Here is a 24,244-nt window from a genome sequence, read left to right on the forward strand (position 1 = left end):
TTGGAATTTCCCTCAATGACAACGGCAATGCTAATCCCAGGTAACAGTGCTTTCTGTCTATGGGTTCTTTGCAGAATTTGTACAAAGGTGAAAACATATAATGTCTGCTTTTTTGAGAGTTTTATTGGGATATCTTGTCTTCTTCAGTTGTGCTGTAATCACAAGTATCCCAGCTGGAATGACAAAAACCTTTGAATGTAAAGGAATGGAAGGACGTTATGTCAACATTGTCATCCCAGGAAGAAAAGAGTACCTGACACTTTGTGAGGTCGAGGTCAATGGTCAACTTGTAGGTAAAACTGGACCAGGTATAGTCAAACGGGCTGCGTCAAATCAAGACTGAAATTATTATAGTCTTGGGTGTCAAAATTGTGTTCACATTTTTTGTAACTGTCCAGATGTCAACATCGCTAGAGGTGGAAAAGTGACTCAGTCTTCAGTGGGTTGGAACGGTCTCCCTGAAAGGGCCATTGATGGAAATCGTGCTAGCAACTGGCCACAGGAATCATGCACACACACAAATGATGATCAAAATCCATGGTGGAGACTGGACCTCCTCCAGACATATCAGATAAACACAGTCACCATCACCAACAGACAAGACTGTTGTCCTGAAAGACTCAATGGAGCCGAGATACGCATTGGAAATTCCCTCAATGACAACGGCAATGCTAATCCCAGGTAACAGTGCTTTCTGTCTATGGGTTCTTTGCAGAATTTGTACAAAGGTGAAAACATATAATGTCTGCTTTTTTGAGAGTTTTATTGGGATATCTTGTCTTCTTCAGTTGTGCTGTAATCACAAGTATCCCAGCTGGAATGACAAAAACCTTTGAATGTAAAGGAATGGAAGGACGTTATGTCAACATTGTCATCCCAGGAAGAAAAGAGTACCTGACACTTTGTGAGGTCGAGGTCAATGGTCAACTTGTAGGTAAAACTGGACCAGGTATAGTCAAACGGGCTGCGTCAAATCAAGACTGAAATTATTATAGTCTTGGGTGTCAAAATTGTGTTCACATTTTTTGTAACTGTCCAGATGTCAACATCGCTAGAGGTGGAAAAGTGACTCAGTCTTCAGTGGGTTGGAACGGTCTCCCTGAAAGGGCCATTGATGGAAATCGTGCTAGCAACTGGCCACAGGAATCATGCACACACACAAATGATGATCAAAATCCATGGTGGAGACTGGACCTCCTCCAGACATATAAGATAAACACAGTCACCATCACCAACAGACAAGACTGTTGTCCTGAAAGACTCAATGGAGCCGAGATACGCATTGGAAATTCCCTCAATGACAACGGCAATGCTAATCCCAGGTAACAGTGCTTTCTGTCTATGGGTTCTTTGCAGAATTTGTACAAAGGTGAAAACATATAATGTCTGCTTTTTTGAGAGTTTTATTGGGATATCTTGTCTTCTTCAGTTGTGCTGTAATCACAAGTATCCCAGCTGGAATGACAAAAACCTTTGAATGTAAAGGAATGGAAGGACGTTATGTCAACATTGTCATCCCAGGAAGAAAAGAGTACCTGACACTTTGTGAGGTCGAGGTCAATGGTCAACTTGTAGGTAAAACTGGACCAGGTATAGTCAAACGGGCTGCGTCAAATCAAGACTGAAATTATTATAGTCTTGGGTGTCAAAATTGTGTTCACATTTTTTGTAACTGTCCAGATGTCAACATCGCTAGAGGTGGAAAAGTGACTCAGTCTTCAGTGGGTTGGAACGGTCTCCCTGAAAGGGCCATTGATGGAAATCGTGCTAGCAACTGGCCACAGGAATCATGCACACACACAAATGATGATCAAAATCCATGGTGGAGACTGGACCTCCTCCAGACATATAAGATAAACACAGTCACCATCACCAACAGACAAGACTGTTGTCCTGAAAGACTCAATGGAGCCGAGATACGCATTGGAAATTCCCTCAATGACAACGGCAATGCTAATCCCAGGTAACAGTGCTTTCTGTCTATGGGTTCTTTGCAGAATTTGTACAAAGGTGAAAACATATAATGTCTGCTTTTTTGAGAGTTTTATTGGGATATCTTGTCTTCTTCAGTTGTGCTGTAATCACAAGTATCCCAGCTGGAATGACAAAAACCTTTGAATGTAAAGGAATGGAAGGACGTTATGTCAACATTGTCATCCCAGGAAGAAAAGAGTACCTGACACTTTGTGAGGTCGAGGTCAATGGTCAACTTGTAGGTAAAACTGGACCAGGTATAGTCAAACGGGCTGCGTCAAATCAAGACTGAAATTATTATAGTCTTGGGTGTCAAAATTGTGTTCACATTTTTTGTAACTGTCCAGATGTCAACATCGCTAGAGGTGGAAAAGTGACTCAGTCTTCAGTGGGTTGGAACGGTCTCCCTGAAAGGGCCATTGATGGAAATCGTGCTAGCAACTGGCCACAGGAATCATGCACACACACAAATGATGATCAAAATCCATGGTGGAGACTGGACCTCCTCCAGACATATAAGATAAACACAGTCACCATCACCAACAGACAAGACTGTTGTCCTGAAAGACTCAATGGAGCCGAGATACGCATTGGAAATTCCCTCAATGACAACGGCAATGCTAATCCCAGGTAACAGTGCTTTCTGTCTATGGGTTCTTTGCAGAATTTGTACAAAGGTGAAAACATATAATGTCTGCTTTTTTGAGAGTTTTATTGGGATATCTTGTCTTCTTCAGTTGTGCTGTAATCACAAGTATCCCAGCTGGAATGACAAAAACCTTTGAATGTAAAGGAATGGAAGGACGTTATGTCAACATTGTCATCCCAGGAAGAAAAGAGTACCTGACACTTTGTGAGGTCGAGGTCAATGGTCAACTTGTAGGTAAAACTGGACCAGGTATAGTCAAACGGGCTGCGTCAAATCAAGACTGAAATTATTATAGTCTTGGGTGTCAAAATTGTGTTCACATTTTTTGTAACTGTCCAGATGTCAACATCGCTAGAGGTGGAAAAGTGACTCAGTCTTCAGTGGGTTGGAACGGTCTCCCTGAAAGGGCCATTGATGGAAATCGTGCTAGCAACTGGCCACAGGAATCATGCACACACACAAATGATGATCAAAATCCATGGTGGAGACTGGACCTCCTCCAGACATATCAGATAAACACAGTCACCATCACCAACAGACAAGACTGTTGTCCTGAAAGACTCAATGGAGCCGAGATACGCATTGGAAATTCCCTCAATGACAACGGCAATGCTAATCCCAGGTAACAGTGCTTTCTGTCTATGGGTTCTTTGCAGAATTTGTACAAAGGTGAAAACATATAATGTCTGCTTTTTTGAGAGTTTTATTGGGATATCTTGTCTTCTTCAGTTGTGCTGTAATCACAAGTATCCCAGCTGGAATGACAAAAACCTTTGAATGTAAAGGAATGGAAGGACGTTATGTCAACATTGTCATCCCAGGAAGAAAAGAGTACCTGACACTTTGTGAGGTCGAGGTCAATGGTCAACTTGTAGGTAAAACTGGACCAGGTATAGTCAAACGGGCTGCGTCAAATCAAGACTGAAATTATTATAGTCTTGGGTGTCAAAATTGTGTTCACATTTTTTGTAACTGTCCAGATGTCAACATCGCTAGAGGTGGAAAAGTGACTCAGTCTTCAGTGGGTTGGAACGGTCTCCCTGAAAGGGCCATTGATGGAAATCGTGCTAGCAACTGGCCACAGGAATCATGCACACACACAAATGATGATCAAAATCCATGGTGGAGACTGGACCTCCTCCAGACATATAAGATAAACACAGTCACCATCACCAACAGACAAGACTGTTGTCCTGAAAGACTCAATGGAGCCGAGATACGCATTGGAAATTCCCTCAATGACAACGGCAATGCTAATCCCAGGTAACAACAGTGCTTTCTGTCTATGGGTTCTTTGCAGAATTTGTACAAGGGTGAAAACATATAATGTCTGCTTTTTTGAGAGTTTTATTGGGATATCTTGTCTTCTTCAGTTGTGCTGTAATCACAAGTATCCCAGCTGGAATGACAAAAACCTTTGAATGTAAAGGAATGGAAGGACGTTATGTCAACATTGTCATCCCAGGAAGAAAAGAGTACCTGACACTTTGTGAGGTCGAGGTCAATGGTCAACTTGTAGGTAAAACTGGACCAGGTATAGTCAAATGGGCTGCGTCAAATCAAGACTGAAATTATTATAGTCTTGGGTGTCAAAATTGTGTTCACATTTTTTGTAACTGTCCAGATGTCAACATCGCTAGAGGTGGAAAAGTGACTCAGTCTTCAGTGGGTTGGAACGGTCTCCCTGAAAGGGCCATTGATGGAAATCGTGCTAGCAACTGGCCACAGGAATCATGCACACACACAAATGATGATCAAAATCCATGGTGGAGACTGGACCTCCTCCAGACATATAAGATAAACACAGTCACCATCACCAACAGACAAGACTGTTGTCCTGAAAGACTCAATGGAGCCGAGATACGCATTGGAAATTCCCTCAATGACAACGGCAATGCTAATCCCAGGTAACAACAGTGCTTTCTGTCTATGGGTTCTTTGCAGAATTTGTACAAGGGTGAAAACATATAATGTCTGCTTTTTTGAGAGTTTTATTGGGATATCTTGTCTTCTTCAGTTGTGCTGTAATCACAAGTATCCCAGCTGGAATGACAAAAACCTTTGAATGTAAAGGAATGGAAGGACGTTATGTCAACATTGTCATCCCAGGAAGAAAAGAGTACCTGACACTTTGTGAGGTCGAGGTCAATGGTCAACTTGTAGGTAAAACTGGACCAGGTATAGTCAAACGGGCTGCGTCAAATCAAGACTGAAATTATTATAGTCTTGGGTGTCAAAATTGTGTTCACATTTTTTGTAACTGTCCAGATGTCAACATCGCTAGAGGTGGAAAAGTGACTCAGTCTTCAGTGGGTTGGAACGGTCTCCCTGAAAGGGCCATTGATGGAAATCGTGCTAGCAACTGGCCACAGGAATCATGCACACACACAAATGATGATCAAAATCCATGGTGGAGACTGGACCTCCTCCAGACATATAAGATAAACACAGTCACCATCACCAACAGACAAGACTGTTGTCCTGAAAGACTCAATGGAGCCGAGATACGCATTGGAAATTCCCTCAATGACAACGGCAATGCTAATCCCAGGTAACAGTGCTTTCTGTCTATGGGTTCTTTGCAGAATTTGTACAAAGGTGAAAACATATAATGTCTGCTTTTTTGAGAGTTTTATTGGGATATCTTGTCTTCTTCAGTTGTGCTGTAATCACAAGTATCCCAGCTGGAATGACAAAAACCTTTGAATGTAAAGGAATGGAAGGACGTTATGTCAACATTGTCATCCCAGGAAGAAAAGAGTACCTGACACTTTGTGAGGTCGAGGTCAATGGTCAACTTGTAGGTAAAACTGGACCAGGTATAGTCAAACGGGCTGCGTCAAATCAAGACTGAAATTATTATAGTCTTGGGTGTCAAAATTGTGTTCACATTTTTTGTAACTGTCCAGATGTCAACATCGCTAGAGGTGGAAAAGTGACTCAGTCTTCGGTGGGTTGGAACGGTCTCCCTGAAAGGGCCATTGATGGAAATCGTGCTAGCAACTGGCCACAGGAATCATGCACACACACAAATGATGATCAAAATCCATGGTGGAGACTGGACCTCCTCCAGACATATCAGATAAACACAGTCACCATCACCAACAGACAAGACTGTTGTCCTGAAAGACTCAATGGAGCCGAGATACGCATTGGAAATTCCCTCAATGACAACGGCAATGCTAATCCCAGGTAACAGTGCTTTCTGTCTATGGGTTCTTTGCAGAATTTGTACAAAGGTGAAAACATATAATGTCTGCTTTTTTGAGAGTTTTATTGGGATATCTTGTCTTCTTCAGTTGTGCTGTAATCACAAGTATCCCAGCTGGAATGACAAAAACCTTTGAATGTAAAGGAATGGAAGGACGTTATGTCAACATTGTCATCCCAGGAAGAAAAGAGTACCTGACACTTTGTGAGGTCGAGGTCAATGGTCAACTTGTAGGTAAAACTGGACCAGGTATAGTCAAACGGGCTGCGTCAAATCAAGACTGAAATTATTATAGTCTTGGGTGTCAAAATTGTGTTCACATTTTTTGTAACTGTCCAGATGTCAACATCGCTAGAGGTGGAAAAGTGACTCAGTCTTCAGTGGGTTGGAACGGTCTCCCTGAAAGGGCCATTGATGGAAATCGTGCTAGCAACTGGCCACAGGAATCATGCACACACACAAATGATGATCAAAATCCATGGTGGAGACTGGACCTCCTCCAGACATATAAGATAAACACAGTCACCATCACCAACAGACAAGACTGTTGTCCTGAAAGACTCAATGGAGCCGAGATACGCATTGGAAATTCCCTCAATGACAACGGCAATGCTAATCCCAGGTAACAACAGTGCTTTCTGTCTATGGGTTCTTTGCAGAATTTGTACAAGGGTGAAAACATATAATGTCTGCTTTTTTGAGAGTTTTATTGGGATATCTTGTCTTCTTCAGTTGTGCTGTAATCACAAGTATCCCAGCTGGAATGACAAAAACCTTTGAATGTAAAGGAATGGAAGGACGTTATGTCAACATTGTCATCCCAGGAAGAAAAGAGTACCTGACACTTTGTGAGGTCGAGGTCAATGGTCAACTTGTAGGTAAAACTGGACCAGGTATAGTCAAACGGGCTGCGTCAAATCAAGACTGAAATTATTATAGTCTTGGGTGTCAAAATTGTGTTCACATTTTTTGTAACTGTCCAGATGTCAACATCGCTAGAGGTGGAAAAGTGACTCAGTCTTCAGTGGGTTGGAACGGTCTCCCTGAAAGGGCCATTGATGGAAATCGTGCTAGCAACTGGCCACAGGAATCATGCACACACACAAATGATGATCAAAATCCATGGTGGAGACTGGACCTCCTCCAGACATATCAGATAAACACAGTCACCATCACCAACAGACAAGACTGTTGTCCTGAAAGACTCAATGGAGCCGAGATACGCATTGGAAATTCCCTCAATGACAACGGCAATGCTAATCCCAGGTAACAGTGCTTTCTGTCTATGGGTTCTTTGCAGAATTTGTACAAGGGTGAAAACATATAATGTCTGCTTTTTTGAGAGTTTTATTGGGATATCTTGTCTTCTTCAGTTGTGCTGTAATCACAAGTATCCCAGCTGGAATGACAAAAACCTTTGAATGTAAAGGAATGGAAGGACGTTATGTCAACATTGTCATCCCAGGAAGAAAAGAGTACCTGACACTTTGTGAGGTCGAGGTCAATGGTCAACTTGTAGGTAAAACTGGACCAGGTATAGTCAAACGGGCTGCGTCAAATCAAGACTGAAATTATTATAGTCTTGGGTGTCAAAATTGTGTTCACATTTTTTGTAACTGTCCAGATGTCAACATCGCTAGAGGTGGAAAAGTGACTCAGTCTTCAGTGGGTTGGAACGGTCTCCCTGAAAGGGCCATTGATGGAAATCGTGCTAGCAACTGGCCACAGGAATCATGCACACACACAAATGATGATCAAAATCCATGGTGGAGACTGGACCTCCTCCAGACATATAAGATAAACACAGTCACCATCACCAACAGACAAGACTGTTGTCCTGAAAGACTCAATGGAGCCGAGATACGCATTGGAAATTCCCTCAATGACAACGGCAATGCTAATCCCAGGTAACAGTGCTTTCTGTCTATGGGTTCTTTGCAGAATTTGTACAAAGGTGAAAACATATAATGTCTGCTTTTTTGAGAGTTTTATTGGGATATCTTGTCTTCTTCAGTTGTGCTGTAATCACAAGTATCCCAGCTGGAATGACAAAAACCTTTGAATGTAAAGGAATGGAAGGACGTTATGTCAACATTGTCATCCCAGGAAGAAAAGAGTACCTGACACTTTGTGAGGTCGAGGTCAATGGTCAACTTGTAGGTAAAACTGGACCAGGTATAGTCAAACGGGCTGCGTCAAATCAAGACTGAAATTATTATAGTCTTGGGTGTCAAAATTGTGTTCACATTTTTTGTAACTGTCCAGATGTCAACATCGCTAGAGGTGGAAAAGTGACTCAGTCTTCAGGTGGGTTGGAACGGTCTCCCTGAAAGGGCCATTGATGGAAATCGTGCTAGCAACTGGCCACAGGAATCATGCACACACACAAATGATGATCAAAATCCATGGTGGAGACTGGACCTCCTCCAGACATATCAGATAAACACAGTCACCATCACCAACAGACAAGACTGTTGTCCTGAAAGACTCAATGGAGCCGAGATACGCATTGGAAATTCCCTCAATGACAACGGCAATGCTAATCCCAGGTAACAGTGCTTTCTGTCTATGGGTTCTTTGCAGAATTTGTACAAGGGTGAAAACATATAATGTCTGCTTTTTTGAGAGTTTTATTGGGATATCTTGTCTTCTTCAGTTGTGCTGTAATCACAAGTATCCCAGCTGGAATGACAAAAACCTTTGAATGTAAAGGAATGGAAGGACGTTATGTCAACATTGTCATCCCAGGAAGAAAAGAGTACCTGACACTTTGTGAGGTCGAGGTCAATGGTCAACTTGTAGGTAAAACTGGACCAGGTATAGTCAAACGGGCTGCGTCAAATCAAGACTGAAATTATTATAGTCTTGGGTGTCAAAATTGTGTTCACATTTTTTGTAACTGTCCAGATGTCAACATCGCTAGAGGTGGAAAAGTGACTCAGTCTTCGGTGGGTTGGAACGGTCTCCCTGAAAGGGCCATTGATGGAAATCGTGCTAGCAACTGGCCACAGGAATCATGCACACACACAAATGATGATCAAAATCCATGGTGGAGACTGGACCTCCTCCAGACATATCAGATAAACACAGTCACCATCACCAACAGACAAGACTGTTGTCCTGAAAGACTCAATGGAGCCGAGATACGCATTGGAAATTCCCTCAATGACAACGGCAATGCTAATCCCAGGTAACAGTGCTTTCTGTCTATGGGTTCTTTGCAGAATTTGTACAAGGGTGAAAACATATAATGTCTGCTTTTTTGAGAGTTTTATTGGGATATCTTGTCTTCTTCAGTTGTGCTGTAATCACAAGTATCCCAGCTGGAATGACAAAAACCTTTGAATGTAAAGGAATGGAAGGACGTTATGTCAACATTGTCATCCCAGGAAGAAAAGAGTACCTGACACTTTGTGAGGTCGAGGTCAATGGTCAACTTGTAGGTAAAACTGGACCAGGTATAGTCAAATGGGCTGCGTCAAATCAAGACTGAAATTATTATAGTCTTGGGTGTCAAAATTGTGTTCACATTTTTTGTAACTGTCCAGATGTCAACATCGCTAGAGGTGGAAAAGTGACTCAGTCTTCAGTGGGTTGGAACGGTCTCCCTGAAAGGGCCATTGATGGAAATCGTGCTAGCAACTGGCCACAGGAATCATGCACACACACAAATGATGATCAAAATCCATGGTGGAGACTGGACCTCCTCCAGACATATAAGATAAACACAGTCACCATCACCAACAGACAAGACTGTTGTCCTGAAAGACTCAATGGAGCCGAGATACGCATTGGAAATTCCCTCAATGACAACGGCAATGCTAATCCCAGGTAACAGTGCTTTCTGTCTATGGGTTCTTTGCAGAATTTGTACAAGGGTGAAAACATATAATGTCTGCTTTTTTGAGAGTTTTATTGGGATATCTTGTCTTCTTCAGTTGTGCTGTAATCACAAGTATCCCAGCTGGAATGACAAAAACCTTTGAATGTAAAGGAATGGAAGGACGTTATGTCAACATTGTCATCCCAGGAAGAAAAGAGTACCTGACACTTTGTGAGGTCGAGGTCAATGGTCAACTTGTAGGTAAAACTGGACCAGGTATAGTCAAATGGGCTGCGTCAAATCAAGACTGAAATTATTATAGTCTTGGGTGTCAAAATTGTGTTCACATTTTTTGTAACTGTCCAGATGTCAACATCGCTAGAGGTGGAAAAGTGACTCAGTCTTCAGTGGGTTGGAACGGTCTCCCTGAAAGGGCCATTGATGGAAATCGTGCTAGCAACTGGCCACAGGAATCATGCACACACACAAATGATGATCAAAATCCATGGTGGAGACTGGACCTCCTCCAGACATATCAGATAAACACAGTCACCATCACCAACAGACAAGACTGTTGTCCTGAAAGACTCAATGGAGCCGAGATACGCATTGGAAATTCCCTCAATGACAACGGCAATGCTAATCCCAGGTAACAGTGCTTTCTGTCTATGGGTTCTTTGCAGAATTTGTACAAGGGTGAAAACATATAATGTCTGCTTTTTTGAGAGTTTTATTGGGATATCTTGTCTTCTTCAGTTGTGCTGTAATCACAAGTATCCCAGCTGGAATGACAAAAACCTTTGAATGTAAAGGAATGGAAGGACGTTATGTCAACATTGTCATCCCAGGAAGAAAAGAGTACCTGACACTTTGTGAGGTCGAGGTCAATGGTCAACTTGTAGGTAAAACTGGACCAGGTATAGTCAAACGGGCTGCGTCAAATCAAGACTGAAATTATTATAGTCTTGGGTGTCAAAATTGTGTTCACATTTTTTGTAACTGTCCAGATGTCAACATCGCTAGAGGTGGAAAAGTGACTCAGTCTTCAGTGGGTTGGAACGGTCTCCCTGAAAGGGCCATTGATGGAAATCGTGCTAGCAACTGGCCACAGGAATCATGCACACACACAAATGATGATCAAAATCCATGGTGGAGACTGGACCTCCTCCAGACATATCAGATAAACACAGTCACCATCACCAACAGACAAGACTGTTGTCCTGAAAGACTCAATGGAGCCGAGATACGCATTGGAAATTCCCTCAATGACAACGGCAATGCTAATCCCAGGTAACAGTGCTTTCTGTCTATGGGTTCTTTGCAGAATTTGTACAAAGGTGAAAACATATAATGTCTGCTTTTTTGAGAGTTTTATTGGGATATCTTGTCTTCTTCAGTTGTGCTGTAATCACAAGTATCCCAGCTGGAATGACAAAAACCTTTGAATGTAAAGGAATGGAAGGACGTTATGTCAACATTGTCATCCCAGGAAGAAAAGAGTACCTGACACTTTGTGAGGTCGAGGTCAATGGTCAACTTGTAGGTAAAACTGGACCAGGTATAGTCAAACGGGCTGCGTCAAATCAAGACTGAAATTATTATAGTCTTGGGTGTCAAAATTGTGTTCACATTTTTTGTAACTGTCCAGATGTCAACATCGCTAGAGGTGGAAAAGTGACTCAGTCTTCAGTGGGTTGGAACGGTCTCCCTGAAAGGGCCATTGATGGAAATCGTGCTAGCAACTGGCCACAGGAATCATGCACACACACAAATGATGATCAAAATCCATGGTGGAGACTGGACCTCCTCCAGACATATCAGATAAACACAGTCACCATCACCAACAGACAAGACTGTTGTCCTGAAAGACTCAATGGAGCCGAGATACGCATTGGAAATTCCCTCAATGACAACGGCAATGCTAATCCCAGGTAACAGTGCTTTCTGTCTATGGGTTCTTTGCAGAATTTGTACAAAGGTGAAAACATATAATGTCTGCTTTTTTGAGAGTTTTATTGGGATATCTTGTCTTCTTCAGTTGTGCTGTAATCACAAGTATCCCAGCTGGAATGACAAAAACCTTTGAATGTAAAGGAATGGAAGGACGTTATGTCAACATTGTCATCCCAGGAAGAAAAGAGTACCTGACACTTTGTGAGGTCGAGGTCAATGGTCAACTTGTAGGTAAAACTGGACCAGGTATAGTCAAACGGGCTGCGTCAAATCAAGACTGAAATTATTATAGTCTTGGGTGTCAAAATTGTGTTCACATTTTTTGTAACTGTCCAGATGTCAACATCGCTAGAGGTGGAAAAGTGACTCAGTCTTCAGTGGGTTGGAACGGTCTCCCTGAAAGGGCCATTGATGGAAATCGTGCTAGCAACTGGCCACAGGAATCATGCACACACACAAATGATGATCAAAATCCATGGTGGAGACTGGACCTCCTCCAGACATATCAGATAAACACAGTCACCATCACCAACAGACAAGACTGTTGTCCTGAAAGACTCAATGGAGCCGAGATACGCATTGGAAATTCCCTCAATGACAACGGCAATGCTAATCCCAGGTAACAGTGCTTTCTGTCTATGGGTTCTTTGCAGAATTTGTACAAGGGTGAAAACATATAATGTCTGCTTTTTTGAGAGTTTTATTGGGATATCTTGTCTTCTTCAGTTGTGCTGTAATCACAAGTATCCCAGCTGGAATGACAAAAACCTTTGAATGTAAAGGAATGGAAGGACGTTATGTCAACATTGTCATCCCAGGAAGAAAAGAGTACCTGACACTTTGTGAGGTCGAGGTCAATGGTCAACTTGTAGGTAAAACTGGACCAGGTATAGTCAAACGGGCTGCGTCAAATCAAGACTGAAATTATTATAGTCTTGGGTGTCAAAATTGTGTTCACATTTTTTGTAACTGTCCAGATGTCAACATCGCTAGAGGTGGAAAAGTGACTCAGTCTTCAGTGGGTTGGAACGGTCTCCCTGAAAGGGCCATTGATGGAAATCGTGCTAGCAACTGGCCACAGGAATCATGCACACACACAAATGATGATCAAAATCCATGGTGGAGACTGGACCTCCTCCAGACATATCAGATAAACACAGTCACCATCACCAACAGACAAGACTGTTGTCCTGAAAGACTCAATGGAGCCGAGATACGCATTGGAAATTCCCTCAATGACAACGGCAATGCTAATCCCAGGTAACAGTGCTTTCTGTCTATGGGTTCTTTGCAGAATTTGTACAAGGGTGAAAACATATAATGTCTGCTTTTTTGAGAGTTTTATTGGGATATCTTGTCTTCTTCAGTTGTGCTGTAATCACAAGTATCCCAGCTGGAATGACAAAAACCTTTGAATGTAAAGGAATGGAAGGACGTTATGTCAACATTGTCATCCCAGGAAGAAAAGAGTACCTGACACTTTGTGAGGTCGAGGTCAATGGTCAACTTGTAGGTAAAACTGGACCAGGTATAGTCAAATGGGCTGCGTCAAATCAAGACTGAAATTATTATAGTCTTGGGTGTCAAAATTGTGTTCACATTTTTTGTAACTGTCCAGATGTCAACATCGCTAGAGGTGGAAAAGTGACTCAGTCTTCAGTGGGTTGGAACGGTCTCCCTGAAAGGGCCATTGATGGAAATCGTGCTAGCAACTGGCCACAGGAATCATGCACACACACAAATGATGATCAAAATCCATGGTGGAGACTGGACCTCCTCCAGACATATAAGATAAACACAGTCACCATCACCAACAGACAAGACTGTTGTCCTGAAAGACTCAATGGAGCCGAGATACGCATTGGAAATTCCCTCAATGACAACGGCAATGCTAATCCCAGGTAACAGTGCTTTCTGTCTATGGGTTCTTTGCAGAATTTGTACAAGGATGAAAACATATAATGTCTGCTTTTTTGAGAGTTTTATTGGGATATCTTGTCTTCTTCAGTTGTGCTGTAATCACAAGTATCCCAGCTGGAATGACAAAAACCTTTGAATGTAAAGGAATGGAAGGACGTTATGTCAACATTGTCATCCCAGGAAGAAAAGAGTACCTGACACTTTGTGAGGTCGAGGTCAATGGTCAACTTGTAGGTAAAACTGGACCAGGTATAGTCAAACGGGCTGCGTCAAATCAAGACTGAAATTATTATAGTCTTGGGTGTCAAAATTGTGTTCACATTTTTTGTAACTGTCCAGATGTCAACATCGCTAGAGGTGGAAAAGTGACTCAGTCTTCAGTGGGTTGGAACGGTCTCCCTGAAAGGGCCATTGATGGAAATCGTGCTAGCAACTGGCCACAGGAATCATGCACACACACAAATGATGATCAAAATCCATGGTGGAGACTGGACCTCCTCCAGACATATAAGATAAACACAGTCACCATCACCAACAGACAAGACTGTTGTCCTGAAAGACTCAATGGAGCCGAGATACGCATTGGAAATTCCCTCAATGACAACGGCAATGCTAATCCCAGGTAACAGTGCTTTCTGTCTATGGGTTCTTTGCAGAATTTGTACAAGGGTGAAAACATATAATGTCTGCTTTTTTGAGAGTTTTATTGGGATATCTTGTCTTCTTCAGTTGTGCTGTAATCACAAGTATCCCAGCTGGAATGACAAAAACCTTTGAATGTAAAGGAATGGAAGGACGTTATGTCAACATTGTCATCCCAGGAAGAAAAGAGTACCTGACACTTTGTGAGGTCGAGGTCAATGGTCAACTTGTAGGTAAAACTGGACCAGGTATAGTCAAACGGGCTGCGTCAAATCAAGACTGAAATTATTATAGTCTTGGGTGTCAAAATTGTGTTCACATTTTTTGTAACTGTCCAGATGTCAACATCGCTAGAGGTGGAAAAGTGACTCAGTCTTCAGTGGGTTGGAACGGTCTCCCTGAAAGGGCCATTGATGGAAATCGTGCTAGCAACTGGCCACAGGAATCATGCACACACACAAATGATGATCAAAATCCATGGTGGAGACTGGACCTCCTCCAGACATATCAGATAAACACAGTCACCATCACCAACAGACAAGACTGTTGTCCTGAAAGACTCAATGGAGCCGAGATACGCATTGGAAATTCCCTCAATGACAACGGCAATGCTAATCCCAGGTAACAGTGCTTTCTGTCTATGGGTTCTTTGCAGAATTTGTACAAAGGTGAAAACATATAATGTCTGCTTTTTTGAGAGTTTTATTGGGATATCTTGTCTTCTTCAGTTGTGCTGTAATCACAAGTATCCCAGCTGGAATGACAAAAACCTTTGAATGTAAAGGAATGGAAGGACGTTATGTCAACATTGTCATCCCAGGAAGAAAAGAGTACCTGACACTTTGTGAGGTCGAGGTCAATGGTCAACTTGTAGGTAAAACTGGACCAGGTATAGTCAAACGGGCTGCGTCAAATCAAGACTGAAATTATTATAGTCTTGGGTGTCAAAATTGTGTTCACATTTTTTGTAACTGTCCAGATGTCAACATCGCTAGAGGTGGAAAAGTGACTCAGTCTTCAGTGGGTTGGAACGGTCTCCCTGAAAGGGCCATTGATGGAAATCGTGCTAGCAACTGGCCACAGGAATCATGCACACACACAAATGATGATCAAAATCCATGGTGGAGACTGGACCTCCTCCAGACATATCAGATAAACACAGTCACCATCACCAACAGACAAGACTGTTGTCCTGAAAGACTCAATGGAGCCGAGATACGCATTGGAAATTCCCTCAATGACAACGGCAATGCTAATCCCAGGTAACAGTGCTTTCTGTCTATGGGTTCTTTGCAGAATTTGTACAAAGGTGAAAACATATAATGTCTGCTTTTTTGAGAGTTTTATTGGGATATCTTGTCTTCTTCAGTTGTGCTGTAATCACAAGTATCCCAGCTGGAATGACAAAAACCTTTGAATGTAAAGGAATGGAAGGACGTTATGTCAACATTGTCATCCCAGGAAGAAAAGAGTACCTGACACTTTGTGAGGTCGAGGTCAATGGTCAACTTGTAGGTAAAACTGGACCAGGTATAGTCAAACGGGCTGCGTCAAATCAAGACTGAAATTATTATAGTCTTGGGTGTCAAAATTGTGTTCACATTTTTTGTAACTGTCCAGATGTCAACATCGCTAGAGGTGGAAAAGTGACTCAGTCTTCAGTGGGTTGGAACGGTCTCCCTGAAAGGGCCATTGATGGAAATCGTGCTAGCAACTGGCCACAGGAATCATGCACACACACAAATGATGATCAAAATCCATGGTGGAGACTGGACCTCCTCCAGACATATAAGATAAACACAGTCACCATCACCAACAGACAAGACTGTTGTCCTGAAAGACTCAATGGAGCCGAGATACGCATTGGAAATTCCCTCAATGACAACGGCAATGCTAATCCCAGGTAACAGTGCTTTCTGTCTATGGGTTCTTTGCAGAATTTGTACAAAGGTGAAAACATATAATGTCTGCTTTTTTGAGAGTTTTATTGGGATATCTTGTCTTCTTCAGTTGTGCTGTAATCACAAGTATCCCAGCTGGAATGACAAAAACCTTTGAATGTAAAGGAATGGAAGGACGTTATGTCAACATTGTCATCCCAGGAAGAAAAGAGTACCTGACACTTTGTGAGGTCGAGGTCAATGGTCAACTTGTAGGTAAAACTGGACCAGGTATAGTCAAACGGGCTGCGTCAAATCAAGACTGAAATTATTATAGTCTTGGGTGTCAAAATTGTGTTCACATTTTTTGTAACTGTCCAGATGTCAACATCGCTAGAGGTGGAAAAGTGACTCAGTCTTCAGTGGGTTGGAACGGTCTCCCTGAAAGGGCCATTGATGGAAATCGTGCTAGCAACTGGCCACAGGAATCATGCACACACACAAATGATGATCAAAATCCATGGTGGAGACTGGACCTCCTCCAGACATATCAGATAAACACAGTCACCATCACCAACAGACAAGACTGTTGTCCTGAAAGACTCAATGGAGCCGAGATACGCATTGGAAATTCCCTCAATGACAACGGCAATGCTAATCCCAGGTAACAGTGCTTTCTGTCTATGGGTTCTTTGCAGAATTTGTACAAAGGTGAAAACATATAATGTCTGCTTTTTTGAGAGTTTTATTGGGATATCTTGTCTTCTTCAGTTGTGCTGTAATCACAAGTATCCCAGCTGGAATGACAAAAACCTTTGAATGTAAAGGAATGGAAGGACGTTATGTCAACATTGTCATCCCAGGAAGAAAAGAGTACCTGACACTTTGTGAGGTCGAGGTCAATGGTCAACTTGTAGGTAAAACTGGACCAGGTATAGTCAAACGGGCTGCGTCAAATCAAGACTGAAATTATTATAGTCTTGGGTGTCAAAATTGTGTTCACATTTTTTGTAACTGTCCAGATGTCAACATCGCTAGAGGTGGAAAAGTGACTCAGTCTTCAGTGGGTTGGAACGGTCTCCCTGAAAGGGCCATTGATGGAAATCGTGCTAGCAACTGGCCACAGGAATCATGCACACACACAAATGATGATCAAAATCCATGGTGGAGACTGGACCTCCTCCAGACATATAAGATAAACACAGTCACCATCACCAACAGACAAGACTGTTGTCCTGAAAGACTCAATGGAGCCGAGATACGCATTGGAAATTCCCTCAATGACAACGGCAATGCTAATCCCAGGTAACAGTGCTTTCTGTCTATGGGTTCTTTGCAGAATTTGTACAAAGGTGAAAACATATAATGTCTGCTTTTTTGAGAGTTTTATTGGGATATCTTGTCTTCTTCAGTTGTGCTGTAATCACAAGTATCCCAGCTGGAATGACAAAAACCTTTGAATGTAAAGGAATGGAAGGACGTTATGTCAACATTGTCATCCCAGGAAGAAAAGAGTACCTGACACTTTGTGAGGTCGAGGTCAATGGTCAACTTGTAGGTAAAACTGGACCAGGTATAGTCAAACGGGCTGCGTCAAATCAAGACTGAAATTATTATAGTCTTGGGTGTCAAAATTGTGTTCACATTTTTTGTAACTGTCCAGATGTCAACATCGCTAGAGGTGGAAAAGTGACTCAGTCTTCAGTGGGTTGGAACGGTCTCCCTGAAAGGGCCATTGATGGAAATCGTGCTAGCAACTGGCCACAGGAATCATGCACACACACAAATGATGATCAAAATCCATGGTGGAGACTGGACCTCCTCCAGACATATCAGATAAACACAGTCACCATCACCAACAGACAAGACTGTTGTCCTGAAAGACTCAATGGAGCCGAGATACGCATTGGAAATTCCCTCAATGACAACGGCAATGCTAATCCCAGGTAACAGTGCTTTCTGTCTATGGGTTCTTTGCAGAATTTGTACAAAGGTGAAAACATATAATGTCTGCTTTTTTGAGAGTTTTATTGGGATATCTTGTCTTCTTCAGTTGTGCTGTAATCACAAGTATCCCAGCTGGAATGACAAAAACCTTTGAATGTAAAGGAATGGAAGGACGTTATGTCAACATTGTCATCCCAGGAAGAAAAGAGTACCTGACACTTTGTGAGGTCGAGGTCAATGGTCAACTTGTAGGTAAAACTGGACCAGGTATAGTCAAACGGGCTGCGTCAAATCAAGACTGAAATTATTATAGTCTTGGGTGTCAAAATTGTGTTCACATTTTTTGTAACTGTCCAGATGTCAACATCGCTAGAGGTGGAAAAGTGACTCAGTCTTCAGTGGGTTGGAACGGTCTCCCTGAAAGGGCCATTGATGGAAATCGTGCTAGCAACTGGCCACAGGAATCATGCACACACACAAATGATGATCAAAATCCATGGTGGAGACTGGACCTCCTCCAGACATATAAGATAAACACAGTCACCATCACCAACAGACAAGACTGTTGTCCTGAAAGACTCAATGGAGCCGAGATACGCATTGGAAATTCCCTCAATGACAACGGCAATGCTAATCCCAGGTAACAGTGCTTTCTGTCTATGGGTTCTTTGCAGAATTTGTACAAGGGTGAAAACATATAATGTCTGCTTTTTTGAGAGTTTTATTGGGATATCTTGTCTTCTTCAGTTGTGCTGTAATCACAAGTATCCCAGCTGGAATGACAAAAACCTTTGAATGTAAAGGAATGGAAGGACGTTATGTCAACATTGTCATCCCAGGAAGAAAAGAGTACCTGACACTTTGTGAGGTCGAGGTCAATGGTCAACTTGTAGGTAAAACTGGACCAGGTATAGTCAAACGGGCTGCGTCAAATCAAGACTGAAATTATTATAGTCTTGGGTGTCAAAATTGTGTTCACATTTTTTGTAACTGTCCAGATGTCAACATCGCTAGAGGTGGAAAAGTGACTCAGTCTTCAGTGGGTTGGAACGGTCTCCCTGAAAGGGCCATTGATGGAAATCGTGCTAGCAACTGGCCACAGGAATCATGCACACACACAAATGATGATCAAAATCCATGGTGGAGACTGGACCTCCTCCAGACATATCAGATAAACACAGTCACCATCACCAACAGACAAGACTGTTGTCCTGAAAGACTCAATGGAGCCGAGATACGCATTGGAAATTCCCTCAATGACAACGGCAATGCTAATCCCAGGTAACAGTGCTTTCTGTCTATGGGTTCTTTGCAGAATTTGTACAAAGGTGAAAACATATAATGTCTGCTTTTTTGAGAGTTTTATTGGGATATCTTGTCTTCTTCAGTTGTGCTGTAATCACAAGTATCCCAGCTGGAATGACAAAAACCTTTGAATGTAAAGGAATGGAAGGACGTTATGTCAACATTGTCATCCCAGGAAGAAAAGAGTACCTGACACTTTGTGAGGTCGAGGTCAATGGTCAACTTGTAGGTAAAACTGGACCAGGTATAGTCAAACGGGCTGCGTCAAATCAAGACTGAAATTATTATAGTCTTGGGTGTCAAAATTGTGTTCACATTTTTTGTAACTGTCCAGATGTCAACATCGCTAGAGGTGGAAAAGTGACTCAGTCTTCAGTGGGTTGGAACGGTCTCCCTGAAAGGGCCATTGATGGAAATCGTGCTAGCAACTGGCCACAGGAATCATGCACACACACAAATGATGATCAAAATCCATGGTGGAGACTGGACCTCCTCCAGACATATAAGATAAACACAGTCACCATCACCAACAGACAAGACTGTTGTCCTGAAAGACTCAATGGAGCCGAGATACGCATTGGAAATTCCCTCAATGACAACGGCAATGCTAATCCCAGGTAACAGTGCTTTCTGTCTATGGGTTCTTTGCAGAATTTGTACAAAGGTGAAAACATATAATGTCTGCTTTTTTGAGAGTTTTATTGGGATATCTTGTCTTCTTCAGTTGTGCTGTAATCACAAGTATCCCAGCTGGAATGACAAAAACCTTTGAATGTAAAGGAATGGAAGGACGTTATGTCAACATTGTCATCCCAGGAAGAAAAGAGTACCTGACACTTTGTGAGGTCGAGGTCAATGGTCAACTTGTAGGTAAAACTGGACCAGGTATAGTCAAACGGGCTGCGTCAAATCAAGACTGAAATTATTATAGTCTTGGGTGTCAAAATTGTGTTCACATTTTTTGTAACTGTCCAGATGTCAACATCGCTAGAGGTGGAAAAGTGACTCAGTCTTCAGTGGGTTGGAACGGTCTCCCTGAAAGGGCCATTGATGGAAATCGTGCTAGCAACTGGCCACAGGAATCATGCACACACACAAATGATGATCAAAATCCATGGTGGAGACTGGACCTCCTCCAGACATATCAGATAAACACAGTCACCATCACCAACAGACAAGACTGTTGTCCTGAAAGACTCAATGGAGCCGAGATACGCATTGGAAATTCCCTCAATGACAACGGCAATGCTAATCCCAGGTAACAGTGCTTTCTGTCTATGGGTTCTTTGCAGAATTTGTACAAAGGTGAAAACATATAATGTCTGCTTTTTTGAGAGTTTTATTGGGATATCTTGTCTTCTTCAGTTGTGCTGTAATCACAAGTATCCCAGCTGGAATGACAAAAACCTTTGAATGTAAAGGAATGGAAGGACGTTATGTCAACATTGTCATCCCAGGAAGAAAAGAGTACCTGACACTTTGTGAGGTCGAGGTCAATGGTCAACTTGTAGGTAAAACTGGACCAGGTATAGTCAAACGGGCTGCGTCAAATCAAGACTGAAATTATTATAGTCTTGGGTGTCAAAATTGTGTTCACATTTTTTGTAACTGTCCAGATGTCAACATCGCTAGAGGTGGAAAAGTGACTCAGTCTTCAGTGGGTTGGAACGGTCTCCCTGAAAGGGCCATTGATGGAAATCGTGCTAGCAACTGGCCACAGGAATCATGCACACACACAAATGATGATCAAAATCCATGGTGGAGACTGGACCTCCTCCAGACATATCAGATAAACACAGTCACCATCACCAACAGACAAGACTGTTGTCCTGAAAGACTCAATGGAGCCGAGATACGCATTGGAAATTCCCTCAATGACAACGGCAATGCTAATCCCAGGTAACAGTGCTTTCTGTCTATGGGTTCTTTGCAGAATTTGTACAAAGGTGAAAACATATAATGTCTGCTTTTTTGAGAGTTTTATTGGGATATCTTGTCTTCTTCAGTTGTGCTGTAATCACAAGTATCCCAGCTGGAATGACAAAAACCTTTGAATGTAAAGGAATGGAAGGACGTTATGTCAACATTGTCATCCCAGGAAGAAAAGAGTACCTGACACTTTGTGAGGTCGAGGTCAATGGTCAACTTGTAGGTAAAACTGGACCAGGTATAGTCAAACGGGCTGCGTCAAATCAAGACTGAAATTATTATAGTCTTGGGTGTCAAAATTGTGTTCACATTTTTTGTAACTGTCCAGATGTCAACATCGCTAGAGGTGGAAAAGTGACTCAGTCTTCAGTGGGTTGGAACGGTCTCCCTGAAAGGGCCATTGATGGAAATCGTGCTAGCAACTGGCCACAGGAATCATGCACACACACAAATGATGATCAAAATCCATGGTGGAGACTGGACCTCCTCCAGACATATAAGATAAACACAGTCACCATCACCAACAGACAAGACTGTTGTCCTGAAAGACTCAATGGAGCCGAGATACGCATTGGAAATTCCCTCAATGACAACGGCAATGCTAATCCCAGGTAAACAGTGCTTTCTGTCTATGGGTTCTTTGCAGAATTTGTACAAGGGTGAAAACATATAATGTCTGCTTTTTTGAGAGTTTTATTGGGATATCTTGTCTTCTTCAGTTGTGCTGTAATCACAAGTATCCCAGCTGGAATGACAAAACCTTTGAATGTAAAGGAATGGAAGGACGTTATGTCAACATTGTCATCCCAGGAAGAAAAGAGTACCTGACACTTTGTGAGGTCGAGGTCAATGGTCAACTTGTAGGTAAAACTGGACCAGGTATAGTCAAACTGGGCTGCGTCAAATCAAGACTGAAATTATTATAGTCTTGGGTGTCAAAATTGTGTTCACATTTTTTGTAACTGTCCAGATGTCAACATCGCTAGAGGTGGAAAAGTGACTCAGTCTTCAGTGGGTTGGAACGGTCTCCCTGAAAGGGCCATTGATGGAAATCGTGCTAGCAACTGGCCACAGGAATCATGCACACACACAAATGATGATCAAAATCCATGGTGGAGACTGGACCTCCTCCAGACATATCAGATAAACACAGTCACCATCACCAACAGACAAGACTGTTGTCCTGAAAGACTCAATGGAGCCGAGATACGCATTGGAAATTCCCTCAATGACAACGGCAATGCTAATCCCAGGTAACAGTGCTTTCTGTCTATGGGTTCTTTGCAGAATTTGTACAAGGGTGAAAACATATAATGTCTGCTTTTTTGAGAGTTTTATTGGGATATCTTGTCTTCTTCAGTTGTGCTGTAATCACAAGTATCCCAGCTGGAATGACAAAAACCTTTGAATGTAAAGGAATGGAAGGACGTTATGTCAACATTGTCATCCCAGGAAGAAAAGAATACCTGACACTTTGTGAGGTCGAGGTCAATGGTCAACTTGTAGGTAAAACTGGACCAGGTATAGTCAAACGGGCTGCGTCAAATCAAGACTGAAATTATTATAGTCTTGGGTGTCAAAATTGTGTTCACATTTTTTGTAACTGTCCAGATGTCAACATCGCTAGAGGTGGAAAAGTGACTCAGTCTTCAGTGGGTTGGAACGGTCTCCCTGAAAGGGCCATTGATGGAAATCGTGCTAGCAACTGGCCACAGGAATCATGCACACACACAAATGATGATCAAAATCCATGGTGGAGACTGGACCTCCTCCAGACATATAAGATAAACACAGTCACCATCACCAACAGACAAGACTGTTGTCCTGAAAGACTCAATGGAGCCGAGATACGCATTGGAAATTCCCTCAATGACAACGGCAATGCTAATCCCAGGTAACAGTGCTTTCTGTCTATGGGTTCTTTGCAGAATTTGTACAAGGGTGAAAACATATAATGTCTGCTTTTTTGAGAGTTTTATTGTGATATCTTGTCTTCTTCAGTTGTGCTGTAATCACAAGTATCCCAGCTGGAATGACAAAAACCTTTGAATGTAAAGGAATGGAAGGACGTTATGTCAACATTGTCATCCCAGGAAGAAAAGAATACCTGACACTTTGCGAGGTCGAAGTTTTTGGATCCAAATCTGATCAGTCCACTACGTACCTCTGTTAACTTACTGAAATCTGACTTAACTTTATTATTCTGCTACTCTGCAATTATATTGTATTGCCTTACAATTATACAATTTTCTTTAACTACACTTCCAAAGATATGCAACCGATATTTGTGCATAGCTTTTTAAGATTTATATGATTTGTGAGTTACGCACATGGTTATGTGGAATAATTTCAGAATTTTATCTTAATTGCAACAGCATCACATGGTAAACAAAATCATAATTTTCTTTGATATGTCCTATATATTCTTAACCTGACATTAAAAGGTTTTCTATGCTATTAGCATATTTAGTGCTTTTGTTTGTCATCATTCAAATTTTGTTGCAAGGTTCTACTCTGCCCATGACAGCAGACCAGAGAGGCCTGACACGTGTATGACATTTGATTTAGAGCATTAGACAGTAAAAATAGTCATGAAGAACACGTTTGAGATATATATATATACATATATATATATATAAACATAAAGGCTTTGCCTGCAAGTCAAACTATGTAGGGTTGTGTTGATTGGAAAACCAATTTAACATAAACAATTCCAGTAGTATGAGGTTCTATCTGGTTCTATCTATCTGGTTCTATCACTGCTAGACGTCCAACCATTTGGAAGCCATCCTGAGATTAACATATGACAAACACCTACTGAGCAAATATAAAATCAACACTGTCAACAGTGCTGCCATCATTTTTACCTCCTCTTTAATGGACTTTTATTAGTATATTTGTGACTTAACTTAATTTACTAATTTAACATTTTGGGATTTATGCAACTAATAGAAAAAAAGAATGATACAAACTATAATTGTCTTGCTTTCAAGCTTGATGTACACAAGCAC

General features: G+C 42.0%; 1 protein-coding gene across 1 annotated transcript; it reads left to right on the forward strand.

The window, feature by feature from the left end:
* Positions 1-17: 17 nt before the first annotated feature.
* Positions 18-23,635, forward strand: LOC114448645 (uncharacterized). The gene is given in 69 exon segments (XM_028425737.1): positions 18-40; positions 148-308; positions 399-681; positions 789-949; positions 1,040-1,322; positions 1,430-1,590; positions 1,681-1,963; positions 2,071-2,231; positions 2,322-2,604; positions 2,712-3,245; positions 3,353-3,513; positions 3,604-3,886; positions 3,997-4,157; positions 4,248-4,530; positions 4,641-4,801; positions 4,892-5,174; positions 5,282-5,815; positions 5,923-6,083; positions 6,174-6,456; positions 6,567-6,727; positions 6,818-7,100; positions 7,208-7,368; positions 7,459-7,741; positions 7,849-8,140; positions 8,142-8,383; positions 8,491-8,651; positions 8,742-9,024; positions 9,132-9,292; positions 9,383-9,665; positions 9,773-9,933; positions 10,024-10,306; positions 10,414-10,947; positions 11,055-11,215; positions 11,306-11,588; positions 11,696-11,856; positions 11,947-12,229; positions 12,337-12,497; positions 12,588-12,870; positions 12,978-13,511; positions 13,619-13,779; positions 13,870-14,152; positions 14,260-14,420; positions 14,511-14,793; positions 14,901-15,061; positions 15,152-15,434; positions 15,542-16,075; positions 16,183-16,343; positions 16,434-16,716; positions 16,824-16,984; positions 17,075-17,357; positions 17,465-17,625; positions 17,716-17,998; positions 18,106-18,639; positions 18,747-18,907; positions 18,998-19,280; positions 19,388-19,548; positions 19,639-19,921; positions 20,029-20,189; positions 20,280-20,562; positions 20,670-20,830; positions 20,921-21,203; positions 21,311-21,471; positions 21,562-21,844; positions 21,953-21,990; positions 21,993-22,112; positions 22,204-22,486; positions 22,594-22,754; positions 22,845-23,127; positions 23,235-23,635. Coding segments are annotated over 68 exon segments (16,752 nt in total). The 5' UTR covers positions 18-40; positions 148-178; the 3' UTR covers positions 23,407-23,635.
* The last annotated feature ends 609 nt before the right edge of the window (positions 23,636-24,244 follow it).

The sequence above is a fragment of the Parambassis ranga genome, chromosome 16 (assembly GCF_900634625.1).
Source record: "Parambassis ranga chromosome 16, fParRan2.1, whole genome shotgun sequence".
NCBI lineage: Eukaryota > Metazoa > Chordata > Actinopteri > Ambassidae > Parambassis > Parambassis ranga.